At 45.6% G+C, this 12,945-nt stretch overlaps 1 protein-coding gene and 1 long non-coding RNA gene across 6 annotated transcripts in view; one reads left to right on the top strand and one right to left on the bottom strand.

The window, feature by feature from the left end:
• Positions 1-8,627, bottom strand: part of NPR3 (natriuretic peptide receptor 3) — a 121,385-nt gene extending 112,758 nt beyond the window's left edge. For all 5 annotated transcript variants that reach the window (XR_003680888.1, XM_028492836.2, XM_028492837.2 and 2 more), the window contains exon 1: positions 6,849-8,627. Coding sequence is in view for 4 of the 5 variants with exons in the window: in XM_028492836.2 (XP_028348637.1) it covers positions 6,849-7,605 (757 nt within the window). In the remaining variant the exon portion in view is untranslated. The remainder of the gene's footprint in view (positions 1-6,848) is intronic.
• Positions 8,628-8,634: 7 nt separating this feature from the next.
• LOC129392320 (uncharacterized) lies at positions 8,635-12,478 on the top strand. The gene is made up of 3 exons (XR_008618039.1): positions 8,635-9,043; positions 9,239-9,759; positions 12,421-12,478. It is a non-coding gene; the product is annotated as an uncharacterized lncRNA (long non-coding RNA).
• Positions 12,479-12,945: the final 467 nt, after the last annotated feature.

Genomic DNA, 12,945 nt, shown 5'->3' with positions numbered 1-12,945 from the left:
GGAAAAGAAGAAGTAAAGGTGTCACTGTTTGCAGATGACATGATACTATACATAGAGAATCCTAAGGATGCTACCAGAAAACTACTAGAGCTAATCAATGAATTTGGTAAAGTAGCAGGATACAAAATTAATGCACAGAAACCTCGGGCATTCTTATACACTAATAATGAAAAAGTTGAGAGTGAAATTAAGAAAACACTCCCATTTACCATTGCAACAAAAAGAATAAAATATCTAGGAATAAACCTAAAAAAAAAAAAAAGAAAGAAAGAAAATGACAGTCTCATGTGTTCTCCTCAGTTAGACATAGGGAAAATGAAAGAGATGGTTTAATGGAACATCTATGAGAGGTGTTGCTGATCATCTCCATAATTTTTCAGGGCTTCTGTGTGAATATCTAGGGAATCTGAGTTTTACATTTGCCCATGTGAGAGTTTAGCTGAGAATTAGAGCCAGAATGCTTGTCACACACAGAAGATGACAGTAGCTTGAGTCATGATGTGATCAGTTGTAAGATATGCCAAGAACCTCAGAAACCTAGGTACATAGGAGACAAACATGTGCTTTAGTCTAAATGATTGCTAAACACCCACACCACCAGCAGGCACCAGTAAGGGGAAAGTAAACTGTTCTCTTCCTATCACATGTGAATGACAGTCACTTAAATGAACCTCCCCAAACCTCTATGGATGTAGGACACTTGGGCTTCAAGACAGTGAATCATCTGTGGAAAGCTGAGATGGAGTCTTGGTCTGTCTTGCAGCTGTACATTAAATCATGAATTGACTTGAGGGACTGGATTAAGAAAACTCATATTGAAGTGCATTCAATTATTTTCTACTGAAGTTTTTAGTCTAAGTTCTGAACAGGAAAATAAAGTTTCATCTCCACAAAATAAAGTTTACGTGTACCACATTAATTACATAATAATTTCCAATACACTAGTCAATAGCCATAGCCCTTACTAGAAATAATGTATCTTAGAACCAATGGGAATACCAACCTTTTTTTTCTATAGCATTCTGATATTTCAGAGAAATATGCATTAACATATAATAAAGGCTATCAAGAGGCCTAATTTTCAGCTGACCTCTTCTCTTCCCACTGTCAATATTACAATTCTGATCTAAAATTAACTATCTTTTAGGGAGAGCTGCAATTTCTTTTAGTGGAGAAAGTGACTTGTCTTTCAAACTGCCTTATCATTCAAAAGTTTTTTCTCTCTTCAATAACTCTATAAAAACAAAATATTTTCCTAATAATTGAGATACTTAATTTATGAAAAAAGCTGAATTCTCATTTTCTTTTAATTCTTTTCCAAAATGAAGATGGCAAAAAGCTCTAAAATGGTTTTGTCATGGTACTCATTTCTGGATAGGGAAATATCACTTTCTCATTGTTGAATATTGTTCGAAGTTTACAGACAGCCACAAATTTTGTTTGAGATATCTGGATACATTTTTTTCTGGCTCAATATTAAATGAATATTTTTTTTACTCTCTTGAAAGTCTTAATTACAAATCAGATGAAATTACTGTTAAGGTTTACTATATTATCTTTTAACTTCACACACATGCATAAAATACAGTTGTCTCTGGTTGCCAAATATCATTCCTTCCAAAATAAATCTAATAATACTTTAACAATATATTCTTTTCCCTACTGTGGGATACTGTATGAACACATATTAAAGTAAATTTAATAAAATAATCACCTTTAGTAATTATCTGCTTCTATGACTTGAAACATAGGATATAAAATAAAGCAGCAATATGGAGACGCAAGAGGGAAGAGATATGGGAACATATGTATATGTATAACTGATTCACTTTGTTGTAAAGGAGAAACTAACACACTATTGTAAAACAGTTATACTCCAATAAAGATGTTAAAAAAAAAAAAAACACTGGGAGAAAAAGGGGATTCTAAAAATTTACAGAAAAAAAAGCAAATAGCAAACAATAGGTCAAGGATCCTAATCAAATCAAGCTTTCCAATAGCACCACTGGAATGTAAATGAAAATTCTTCAAATTTTGAGGAAAAATTATTTCCAACCTAGAATTCCATATTTATGTATAAGGGTAGGAAGAAGAAATTTCAGTCATGAAAGGTCTCAAACTTTAGCTCTCATCCATCCTTTCTCAGAAAGCTCCTGGAGGATGTGCTCCACAAAAAGAAGGGCATAAACCAAGAAAGAGGAACACATAGGGATCTAGCTCAAAAGGGAAAGGTGATAGAGTTGCAGAGGATGTTGAAGAAAGAATCCAGAATGGAAACCATGTGTTATGCTTAGAAAATAACCAAACTGGAGCAACTCAGGAGGCTTAAAATAGAGAATTGGAGATGATTTAGTTATAAGTTCATAGGAAACTAAGCAAAAATAGACTATTTTTTTAACCCCAAGGAAAACAAGTAGGGCAATAAGGGAATATCATTGTAGTAGCTTATATGGCTCAATTACATATAGCATTTAGAAGGTAATAATAATACAGACACTGAATACTGAGCTAACCAAAAAAAAAACCTGACACAATCATATTGAAAGGATGACTGGAAGGAGAGCTTGAGTGTGTGGTTAACAGGCAGTAGAAGAAAACTAAATCACTATCTTCCCCTGGGATGGCAAGAAATAAGACCTAAACCTGAAAAAAATAAAAAATAATGTTACTTAGAGGTATGAAGTCAAATACCTACAGACATAGCTACAGGAGTTGAAAATAGTTGCCTCCGGGAGGTGAGATATGGGGAGCAGGAGATAGGAAACTCTTGTTCCTCGTAAGACTCGTGTAGTTTTCTGACTTTTTAAACTACATAGCTGTATAACTTTCATAAAAATAAAATCTATTATTTAAAAAAATATATTTCTCTCTGGCTGTTTTTACTTTACATAAGCAATAGGTTTCATTTGCAAAATAGAGACTGCACCTTTATTTTTTTTGTTCACAAAGTTCCATCTACTCCAAAGGCTTTCAGAATTTCTACACTGCAGCCTACAATGCTTCTTTTACCCCCTGCTGTGAATTAGTTATTTTACATTTATCATGGGTTCTTTGCTTAAAAACTCTGATCAACCTCTCTGTCATTTACCCCAGCCTAATTCTAAAAATAAATGACTCTTCTACTGATTAAATACTGTTATCACTACAGTTGTTATGCAGGCCAAGAATAATGACATATTAATAACTAAAAACATAAAACTACAGTTCTTCATACAAAAATATTGTGTGCACACACTTCTAGCTCTGCATCTTATGAGATGTATAGACAAAACAACTGCTGGCTTTTATTGCTTAAAAAAATATTTATTTTTAAACTTCCCTTTTTAAAAATAAATTTATCATTGAGTATAGAATATTAAGGGTAGTAGTTGACTTTTTAAAAATAATATATGGTTGGGTGTGTGTATTTTAGTGACATATGTTAGCTAAAAACATAAGACAAAAAATGTTGATTATTGATTTTGATAGTAAATCCGTAAGAAGAATAAATAATACCCCTCAGTTTTTCATTCTATAGCACACACATAGCCAAATGAAATTTTAGTCATATTATTATTAGAGATGGCGGCATTATCAGTTTTACCCTTTAAGAAATTAAAACTTTTGGGACTTCCCTGGTGGCGCAGTGGTTAAGAATCCTCCTGCCAATGCAGGGGACATGGGTTCAAGCCCTGGTCCGGGAAGATCCCACATGCCGCGGAGCAACTAAGCCCGTGTGCCACAACTACTGAACCTGCGCTCTAGAGCCCGTGTGCCACAACTACTGAAGCCCGCGTGCCTAGAGCCTGTGCTCCGCAACAAGAGAAGCCACCGCAATGAGAAGCCCGTGCACCGCAACAAAGAGTAGTCCCTGGTCCCGCAACTAGGGAAAGCCTGCACACAGCAACGAAGACCCAACGCAGCCAAAAACTTAATTAATTAATTAATTTTTTTAAAAAAGAGATTAAAACTATTGTGATCTTATCTTAAAGATGAACTTAAGTCCAAAAAGATGCTAAAAGCATTATCTTCAAAAGGGGGGGGACTCTCTAGTTCTATGATATTTAATATGGAATTTTCAAAGACAAAAATAGAGTCAGTTCCATTTTACACTTGAGTGAGCAGAAATCAGAACCACCAAATACCAGTCTGAAGAGGCCTGATTCTCATCCCACCTCAGTTTCACAGAGGAGGAAATTCAGCCTCTGAGAAAGTAAGTGACTTGGGCAGGCCCTGCAGCAGCTGAGGGCAGCCGCCAGATCCAGAGGGTCTGCTTCTCACCCTTGACATGGTCTCGCCTTCTGGTAAAGGAGATTATCACCATATATATAAAATAATTATAACAACTCTAATAAAACCTAGGTTTATTGAGCACTCAGTAGGCATCTGCACTGTTTCAGGGCATTCCTGTAAGATAGCTCATTTACTCCTCCCAGCATCCCCCCACTTTACCTGAGGAGCCTGAGGTACAGAGGTTTATGGCAGCCCAAGCTCCCTCCCCAGTGAATGCCTCAGCCAGGCCAAGAACTCTGAAAATTCAAACTCTACTAAATCCTTGTACTGGACCCCTCTTTAGCCCATTAACCACTTATGGTGAAATAAAGGTGATTAGTAAAACTAAAAGACCCCCAGAGAGAGCTTTGTTATCAAGCAGCTTTCTCTCCTGAGAGTAGGGAATTTCAGGGGAGGGAGGAGGGCTTAGGGGAGAAATTATTTTGTTTTATATTTCTGAACAACTGCCAAGTCACTGTTGGAAATGTATTTTAGAGTAAGAATGGTAACCTTATCACCTGTAAAACATACCGGTCAGTCAAGCAAACTTTCACCACTAGATTCAAACTTGGGGGAAAAAAAAAAAAAGTAAATAGGCTTGGGAACATCTACGAGGCTTTCGGAATTAAAAAATAATCAGCAGCAAGACTGTAGCCCAAGCTCTTTGAAGCCCCCAGGCACACTAGGGCCCTGGCGCCCTGCCTACCCTCTGGCTCAGCCACACCCTTGTGAGGCTGAGGGGCCCCCGGTGGCCTCGATCTGCCCTCTTCTGGGCTGACCTCGGCCACGAATCCCAGGCCACGTGCGAGGAGATCACCGCTGGCATTGAGACCTTCAGGGCAGTAGCATCACGGACGCATTGGCAGACCGCGGATCTCGCCCGTAGGGGGACACACCCCCATCCCCAGCCCAAGATGGGAAGTCTCCAACTCCTAGCTCCAAGCCTTCGAGAGCGAGAGCTGAATAATCAGGTTCGGGGGCTAGAGCAGCCCGAGGTCTGCGAGGGTCTGCAGTAGCCTGGCGACTGGGAGGGGGAGAGCAGATGTGGCTTTCTCAGCCTGGCGTGGCGAATCCGCAGCCATTGTATACAAGTGCCATTTTTCATAATCAGCAAAGCCGGCGCCCTGCCTGCTTGGCTGGCAGGAATTCGGCGCAGACAGCCTGGAGTTTGAACGCTCAAAACTTGGCCGTGCATCCCCACTGTCAACACTTCCCGCCTCTTCGCTCTGAAGAGTGCGTTCACTCCGAGTCCGAAGTAGTCACACTGGGAAGGGGGATGACCGCAGCGCCATCCTCTTTGGAACCTTTACCCACTCTCACCTGTTCCTGCCTCCGCTTGCGCTGTCTCCCACGGCCAGCGCCCAGGTGCCCAGCCGTGCCAAGTCGTGGGCTAGCCCCGCGCCCGGCTCGGCCCCTCTCCCCTTCCGTCTCCCCGCGTGGGGTAGTGGGCCCCTCTCCCCTTCCGTCTCCCCTCGTGGGGTAGTGGGGAGCTTTGCTGGGGTTGCACCCCTCTGACAATCGAGGCGCGTGAGCGCCGAGCGGGAGCAGGCAGGGTTCCCTGAGCGTTATGCACCCCAAACCTGACATCGGTAAGGAGGGAGCTGCGCTATGCTGGCATCTCCGCCCGCCATCCCTCAGGTCTACTCTGCAGAACAGTGAGGCAGCGGCACTGGGGGGTTCCGCGATTATGTATCCGTGACCAGCCGCTTCTCCTCCCATTCCCTGTAGCCATAGACACTACCCTCAACCTTGAGCTCTTTGGCCAGTTTGGTGGTTATTCAAAGCCCCAAAGACCCGCGGAGAAAACTACAAGGGGGCGGGGGCGGGGAGACGTGGAAAGGAGGTTCTGCGCCAGCTTCTCCAGCGCGCGCGCTCTAGCAAAGCCTAGCTGCCGGCGCTTTAGACCGCGATGCCGAACGCGCCGGGGGCAGTGAGTGTCGCCAGAGTCCAGACACTGCGAGGCATTTTTGATGGAAACCACAGAAGCCCGTTCATAAGGGGCTGGAGGGGCCAGGGAAGGAATGAGAAGGGCGATACAATGAGCCTTTAAAAGAAAGCTGGGATCTGTGCGAGGAGCAGCCAGGAAACCCGGAGACCGGAGCGGACCGTGAGGCGGCGCGTCGGCTGTAGAGCGTACGCTTCCGCACTCGGAGGGGGCGCACGTCGGCAAAGACCGGGTAACAAGTTCCTTCGGCCTCGTCACGCTTTCAGACCCTGGTTGGAGAAGGGCACCCGTAGTGAGCCCCTAACCACAAGCCCGGCGCCGGAGCCAGGGAAGCGAGAAAGAAAAAACCCAGGAGGTTTGACAGCACCTGTTGGACCAGAGCACTAGCGAGTTGCGGGCTCACATGCCCCTCCCCCAGGCTCCACCACCTCCCCGGGACGCTCTACGTACACCCCACCACAGCCATGGATATGGTCAAAGGTCGTCGCAGCCAGACAGCGCACGGCCCGGCGAGTCCAAGCGCACGCGCCCTCCCCGGGTCCTCAGTGCCGCAGCGGGTAGTGGCGCCCCCAGAGGAGCGGACGAGCGTGTAGGGAGAGCCGCGGAGAGCGGTTGGGTTAGGGCCTGGGGCCCGAGGCGCACTCCTGCTCACCTCGCTCACTGGCCTGGATGTAGCGCACGATGTCGTCCACATCCAAGTCTTTGGTCTCATCAAAACTGTAGGCGGACGTGTGCAAGCCTTCCTCCTGGAAGACCTCATGGACCCCCTCGAGGGTGAAGTAGCAGTTCCGCTCCAGCTTGTCGTCGCTGTAGACCAGCACGGCGCGGCTCCACTGGTGGTGGCGGAACAGGGCGAGCATCATCTCGCCCATCTTGGCGTACGCGGGCGCCACGCGCGTGAGGTGCGAGTACTCCGTGTCCTTATGCCGGAAGCCGGCTGCCAGTGCCCCGGCCGACAGCATGGGTAGGTCCCAGTGCGACGCTAGCCGGGCCACCGGCGCCGCCGCGTACTCGCACACAGGCCCCAGGATGAGGTCGGGCTTGGCGCCCCGCGCCGCCGCCACGCGGTCCACCAGACTGAAGAGTGCGCGGTTGCCGCAATCCGAGTCTTCGTAGGCCACCTGGAAGCGAGTGCCGGGGGGCAGAAGCCGCCGCCCGGTCCCGTTGCCTTCCACGCTGCGCAGCGCGTATTCGATGGCCGGCCGCACCCGAGCCAGGGAGAACAGGTACGAGTCGTCCTGGGGCAACAGCACCAGCACCTCGATCTTCTGCGGCGGCAGCGCCTCTCTCTCCCGGCGCCCGCCGCCCGGGCCCGCGCCCCCGCCGACACCGCCACCCGTGCAGCCGGCCAGCAACGCCCAACCGAGCAGGACGCACGCGGAGAAAGTGAACACCAACGGGGAAGGCATCGTGCCGCAGGAAAGCGCCTGCCCTCGCTGCGGACTCGCCCTCTGCCCCGCACCGACCCTTCCTCTTTCCTCCCCACTCTTCTCTCCGAGGTCCCTGCGCCCCCTTGGGCGCTCTAAGCAAACAGAATACCCCCTCCACTAACTCGCCAAAAGATAGAGAGGAGGAGTCCTCCTTTGCAATGCCACTCGTTTAAAAAAAAAAAAAAAGAAAAAGAAAAAGTTAACCGGGTGTAAACCTGTACGCCTGTAAGATATTTTTATATATACTTTTTATAAATATATATATATTCGCCCTCCCTTTATATATACTATTTTGCTTAGAGGTGGCTTCTTATTTGGGCATTGCTAAGGTTGCTTTTGAAAGCGTATTTGTAAAAGAAGAAAAAGTTAGACTTGTCCAAGTGCTTGTAATTGACGGTGCATCTCCCTCGCGTTTGATCTCATTGATTCGCGCCGGTTCCTGGATCCATAACCCGCGTTTAAATAGCGTGGCAGCGGCGGAGCGTGTTACCACACAAGGCGCGCCGAGGCCCGGCTTGTATTTCCAGCCGGTGGGGAGGATGGGGGGGTGGTGGCGGCTGGGCTAGGGGAGCCTCTCATTAACATTCTTACATCAGGACTCCTCCCCGCACCCCTACTCTTCCCACCCCTCCCCTGTCCCTAACTCCCGCTCCCCGCCAGACCTGGGCCTTTTCCTTAAAGCCACAGTCGCTCACTTCTGTACCGGCGGGAGTCCCCAACGCGCTACACCGCCACCTGGGTGTAGCGGGGTCCCCGCCTCTCCCTGGCCCCGCACGCGGCAGCTCTCTTTCCAGTTCCGGGCTTTAAAAATGGCAATATGTTTGAAAGTAAAGAAACGCGCGCAGACACACACACACACACACACACACACACACACACACACCCCACGCCGTGCAAAAAGCAACAGGATTAAAGGAAGGGGGTGGCCCTGGAAATTGGTGGTTTCGTTGCAAAAACAAAAAAACAAAAACAAAAAAAAAACCACCCTAGGTCCCACAGACTCTCACCTCTTTCTCACTCCAGCCACATTCCCTCCTGACGCGCCCCCTCGGGGCGTGCACTCGACCTTCCCGGTCCCCTGGCGCTAGGTCAGGGAACAGGGACCAAGGTCCCGGGGCAGACGGCTCGGTTGGTGACCTGGAACGCCCAGCGAGCCCGGGCGTCCCCGCTATCCCTCCTTCCCGCGCTCCCCACCCCCGCCGGCCTCCTCCTCCTGAGCCGCGCGAGTTCGCGCCAGAGTCGCAGTGCTGCCGGGCATCCAGTGTCCCCGCGCACGGACACCTCCGCCGGCGCGCTGCGAGCAGAAAAGCTAAACTTGTTGCTTCCAAAGGCGAGAGAACAGTTCTTCCGAAGGTGGCAGAAAGAAAGCTTGAAAAGCATCTCCAAGGCGTCCTCTGGGCTTTACTTGCTAAGCCAGGTAATTAAATAAAGAGACCTTCTCCCTAAAGCTTTACCCCGAGGGTCCGCCGGGTGGAGGCTCGTCCTCGGCTCCAATCCGTGCGCTCGGAAATCCCACCGCTTCTCCGGCGGGCAGCGCGAGACCCTGTGCTCCGGCTTCGGTAATGCCGAGGAAGGTCCTGCGTCCAAGACCCAGTCTTGCCACTTGTCACAGGCACAGCAGCGGTGGCGACGAGGGTGGAAACGGCCGTGGAGAAGTCCGTGGCCAGAGGAGCCTCGCCGGAGTCCGCCGCGCTGCAGGGCAGGTCCGAATGGAGCTTGACCCTCTGAACGTGGTAACACACCGAGGTCATTTGCAGTGGGAACGTACTACATTGGACGGGTGAATTCTGACACTGAAGTCCCACAAATTAAAATAAATTGAGAATGTCTTAAAATGGTCTTTCGTTTGGGCGTCCGTGTCCACAAATTTCTATTCGTCTTAGACCAACGCCCTCTTTCGGCAGAAACTTGTAGCCGACTTGTAACCCCGATGCCACCACCCCAGGCGCTGAGTTTGCTTTTTGGTCTTTGTTTTATTTTTCTTTGTTTAGCGCCGAGGCCTCAAAGAGCAGTCGCTCTCATCTGTGATGATAAAAAGGCAAATTGGGGTTTCCGGAGATGTGGCAATTTCAGGCATCAGCGCTCGTCACCTTTAACAGCACCCTCCTTATCGCTCTTTCTGGCACCGTAAATGTAATTATGAGTAACGTCTCATCCTCCGGGGCATTTAGAGTTCAGATAATGCACTGTGATCCCTGAATCTTCAAGCAGGACCTTCTTACTCCTGCGAAAACTTTCATTTATTTTATTACAGCTGCTAACCAGTAGCAAACGAGGCATCTGTATACAATTTAATTCCATACAAAGGGTAGTCCTCACATACTGGAAATTGAGATTTAGAGCTTCACAGCGATAAAAATCCCCCCTGAACTCCTAGGAAGGGGGGAGGGAGGGAGGGAGGGAGGGAAGAGAGAGAGCGAGAGAAACAAGCTAAATCCCGAATTCCAAGGGTCTTAATGGATTTCGAAACTGGTTGCCAGGAGACGTGAAGGAACCAAGGTTTACTATTACTGCTCGCTATGCCCCGTGTCTGGGGAACACTGGCCAACGGCGATATGATTCCGCACACTGTGTAACGTGGGCTTAGTCGGAAAGGCTGGGGTTTCAGTGGCACCGGGTGTGAACGCCTCTCCCCTAACAGGCGCTGCCCTGTTCGCGCCAAGGGTCACGGGCAGGGTAGTCAGTGCATTTATGTTAGAGCGACTATCGCAGCCTCTCAGTGGCCTTTGGATCAGAGCTCTCAACTTCCAGTTTGTCATTCAAGAGCACTGACAAACCGTGTAAGGGAGAGCCCCCAAACTAGGCAGCAGAACCAGAAAAGCCAACGTTACCTCTCTTGCTGCCCAAAACACCCCTTACATTCTTCCAGTGAGCAGAAATTTTTCCATTGAGCGGGATTTTTTTATTGAGGTATAGTTGACATATGACATTATGTTAGTCTCAGGGATATAACACAGTGATATGAAATTTGTATATATTGTGAAAGGATCACCACCACAAGTCTAGTTGACATTTGTCACCATAGAATTACAGAAACTTTTTTTCTTGTGATGAGAACTTTAAGATCTGTTCTTAGCCACTTTCAGATATGCAATACAGTATTATTAGCTATAGTCATCATGCTGTACATTACATCCCCATGACATCATTTTATAGAAATTAGGATTTTTGAAGAAAGTTTTTCAAATGAAAATAGCCACAAGATTATAGGAAGACCTGCCAAGTAATATATGTATATGGATTTAGCATTACCAGTTTATTCACTTTCCATCAAATCAGATTTTCCCAGGCAGCTGAAAGTGTGCGTATCATGAATATCATGAAGTTCTCCAATCTTAGGGCTGGAAAAATTTTAGAAGTCACCTAGCCTGAGACCCGTCACTCGCTACGTGAAGAATCTAGGCCAAAGAATATAAATGGCATACTTAAATACCTCTTCATCCCCAGAGAATATTTTTAAATGGGATTGGATTAGAAATAAATATTTATTATACAATGTAAAAGAGTGTTGGGAACAAAGTTAAATTTCATTAAGGAGTAACATGCTTTATACCAAACTTTGATTTTATATGAAGCTGTTTTGAAAATATGCAGCATAGTAACACAATTACTAATAGATTATAGTATAACTTTTGCAGCATCATAATCACAAAGATGAATCAAATCAAGAAGGTAGGAAAAAAGAAAAAATAGAAATAACTCATCCCTTAGACTCAGTTTTTCAATACTGTTCCCTTCAATTCTGTAAAACTTGAAATGGGGAAGAAAAGAAGCACTTTTTTTAACATTCAAAAGATTGCTAACCTTTTCACCTAGTGCATTCTTTCTGACTACAATTACTGAATGAAAACAAAAGAAAGTTACAGGGAAATGCTGCAAAATCAAATAAAATTAGCCAAGTAAAAAGCAATGTTAGGCTTAAATGTGATATTACAGAAAATATCAATAATAGACTTTTTATAGGATTTAGAACGCTCATCAATATCCACAAATCATATTTTTTAACTTTGTTACTAAAATCAAGTGGCAAGTTTTCTATAAAGTATTCAACTGTTTGCTTTCCATCTGTGAAATGAAATCATGTCTCTATGGCATTCTTTTGCCACCAGGGAAGACAACATTCTATAGGGAACCTCAACCTGTGATTCTTTGAAACGTGTTAGAAATGCTATCAGAAGGAATTTTTCTCCACCAACTGTCACAGTCTGTGTGATCTCCCTCAGAATCCAGGCAGCAATCTCTAAAGTGCCTTTCAAAGGGTATCTCCTCTCCCTTGTTAAGCCAGCCCTGAAGTCATATTGAAGAATAACCCTATGAAGCCTGTAGCCCACAAAGAAAGTGTCCTCTGGGGACAGAATTGTTGAAAACACACTTCCCCCTAGAGGCAGAAAAGATGAAAGAATATTACACATAATTGAAGAACATTTCTGTAATTCATTGTGTTGAGATTTTGTTTTTAACATATAGTTGATCTTTTAGAGGGAATCATCCATTCAAGACATGGGAGGAAAATCAATAAAGGGCAAAAAATTAAATTGAAACCTTGCCTCTAGGTTTTAGCTTTCCTTAGCAGGGACTCTGTTAATTGATCTCTTTTCTTCTTTTATACAAATCTACAATTTTTTGCCAGCACTGTAAGTAAAAGCAATTACATATTTTTTCTATTTAAATTTATGATTTAATTTCATCAGAAAATGCAGTTAAATGTGGCCTCGAGGGATTCTTTTGAAAATGCAGCTCTAGCAGATTTATCTCCTTATGATCAGATTTGTTTCTGTATTACTGTCCTCCTAGGTGTCCATCAACCGCAGTCTCTCTTCATTTCTTTGGAGATGTCCTGAGATAAAATGACATTAGAAACACTTCCGAAAAATGTAGAACTCATCTGTGATTTAACCTGAGTTGCTGGCATGAGGTTTTCTAGGATTTGCAAGCTACATCAAGAATTCTCACCATCGATTTATAGACAAGTCATTTAATATAAATCATTAGATTCACAGAAACAAGTGTATGTGCCTCAACTTTATCCATAACAATTCTGACTCCATTTAATTGGTTTATTTAGTTGTACATGGCATTATTCCAAAAAGGACTAAGGAGGTATGTAAAAATATAAAATGGAATTTTAGAGAATTTTTCTCAGGGCAAAATGCACAGCCATTGCATCCTACTCTCCTCCTTTTTTTCTTAAGGTTTTACTAACAGTTGCAAACCTCAGCAACAGTCACCTCTCCCATCTGAGTTCCCACAGCATCCCTCAGGGTCGTGATCACACTCAATTCTCTTTCCATTTACGGGGAAGCAGTCTGGATAGGGGTC

This window comes from Physeter macrocephalus, chromosome 8, assembly GCF_002837175.3.
Source record: "Physeter macrocephalus isolate SW-GA chromosome 8, ASM283717v5, whole genome shotgun sequence".
Taxonomy (NCBI): domain Eukaryota; kingdom Metazoa; phylum Chordata; class Mammalia; order Artiodactyla; family Physeteridae; genus Physeter; species Physeter macrocephalus.
Note: the sequence above shows the minus strand (reverse complement) of the source record. Positions and strands in the feature narration are given on the sequence as shown.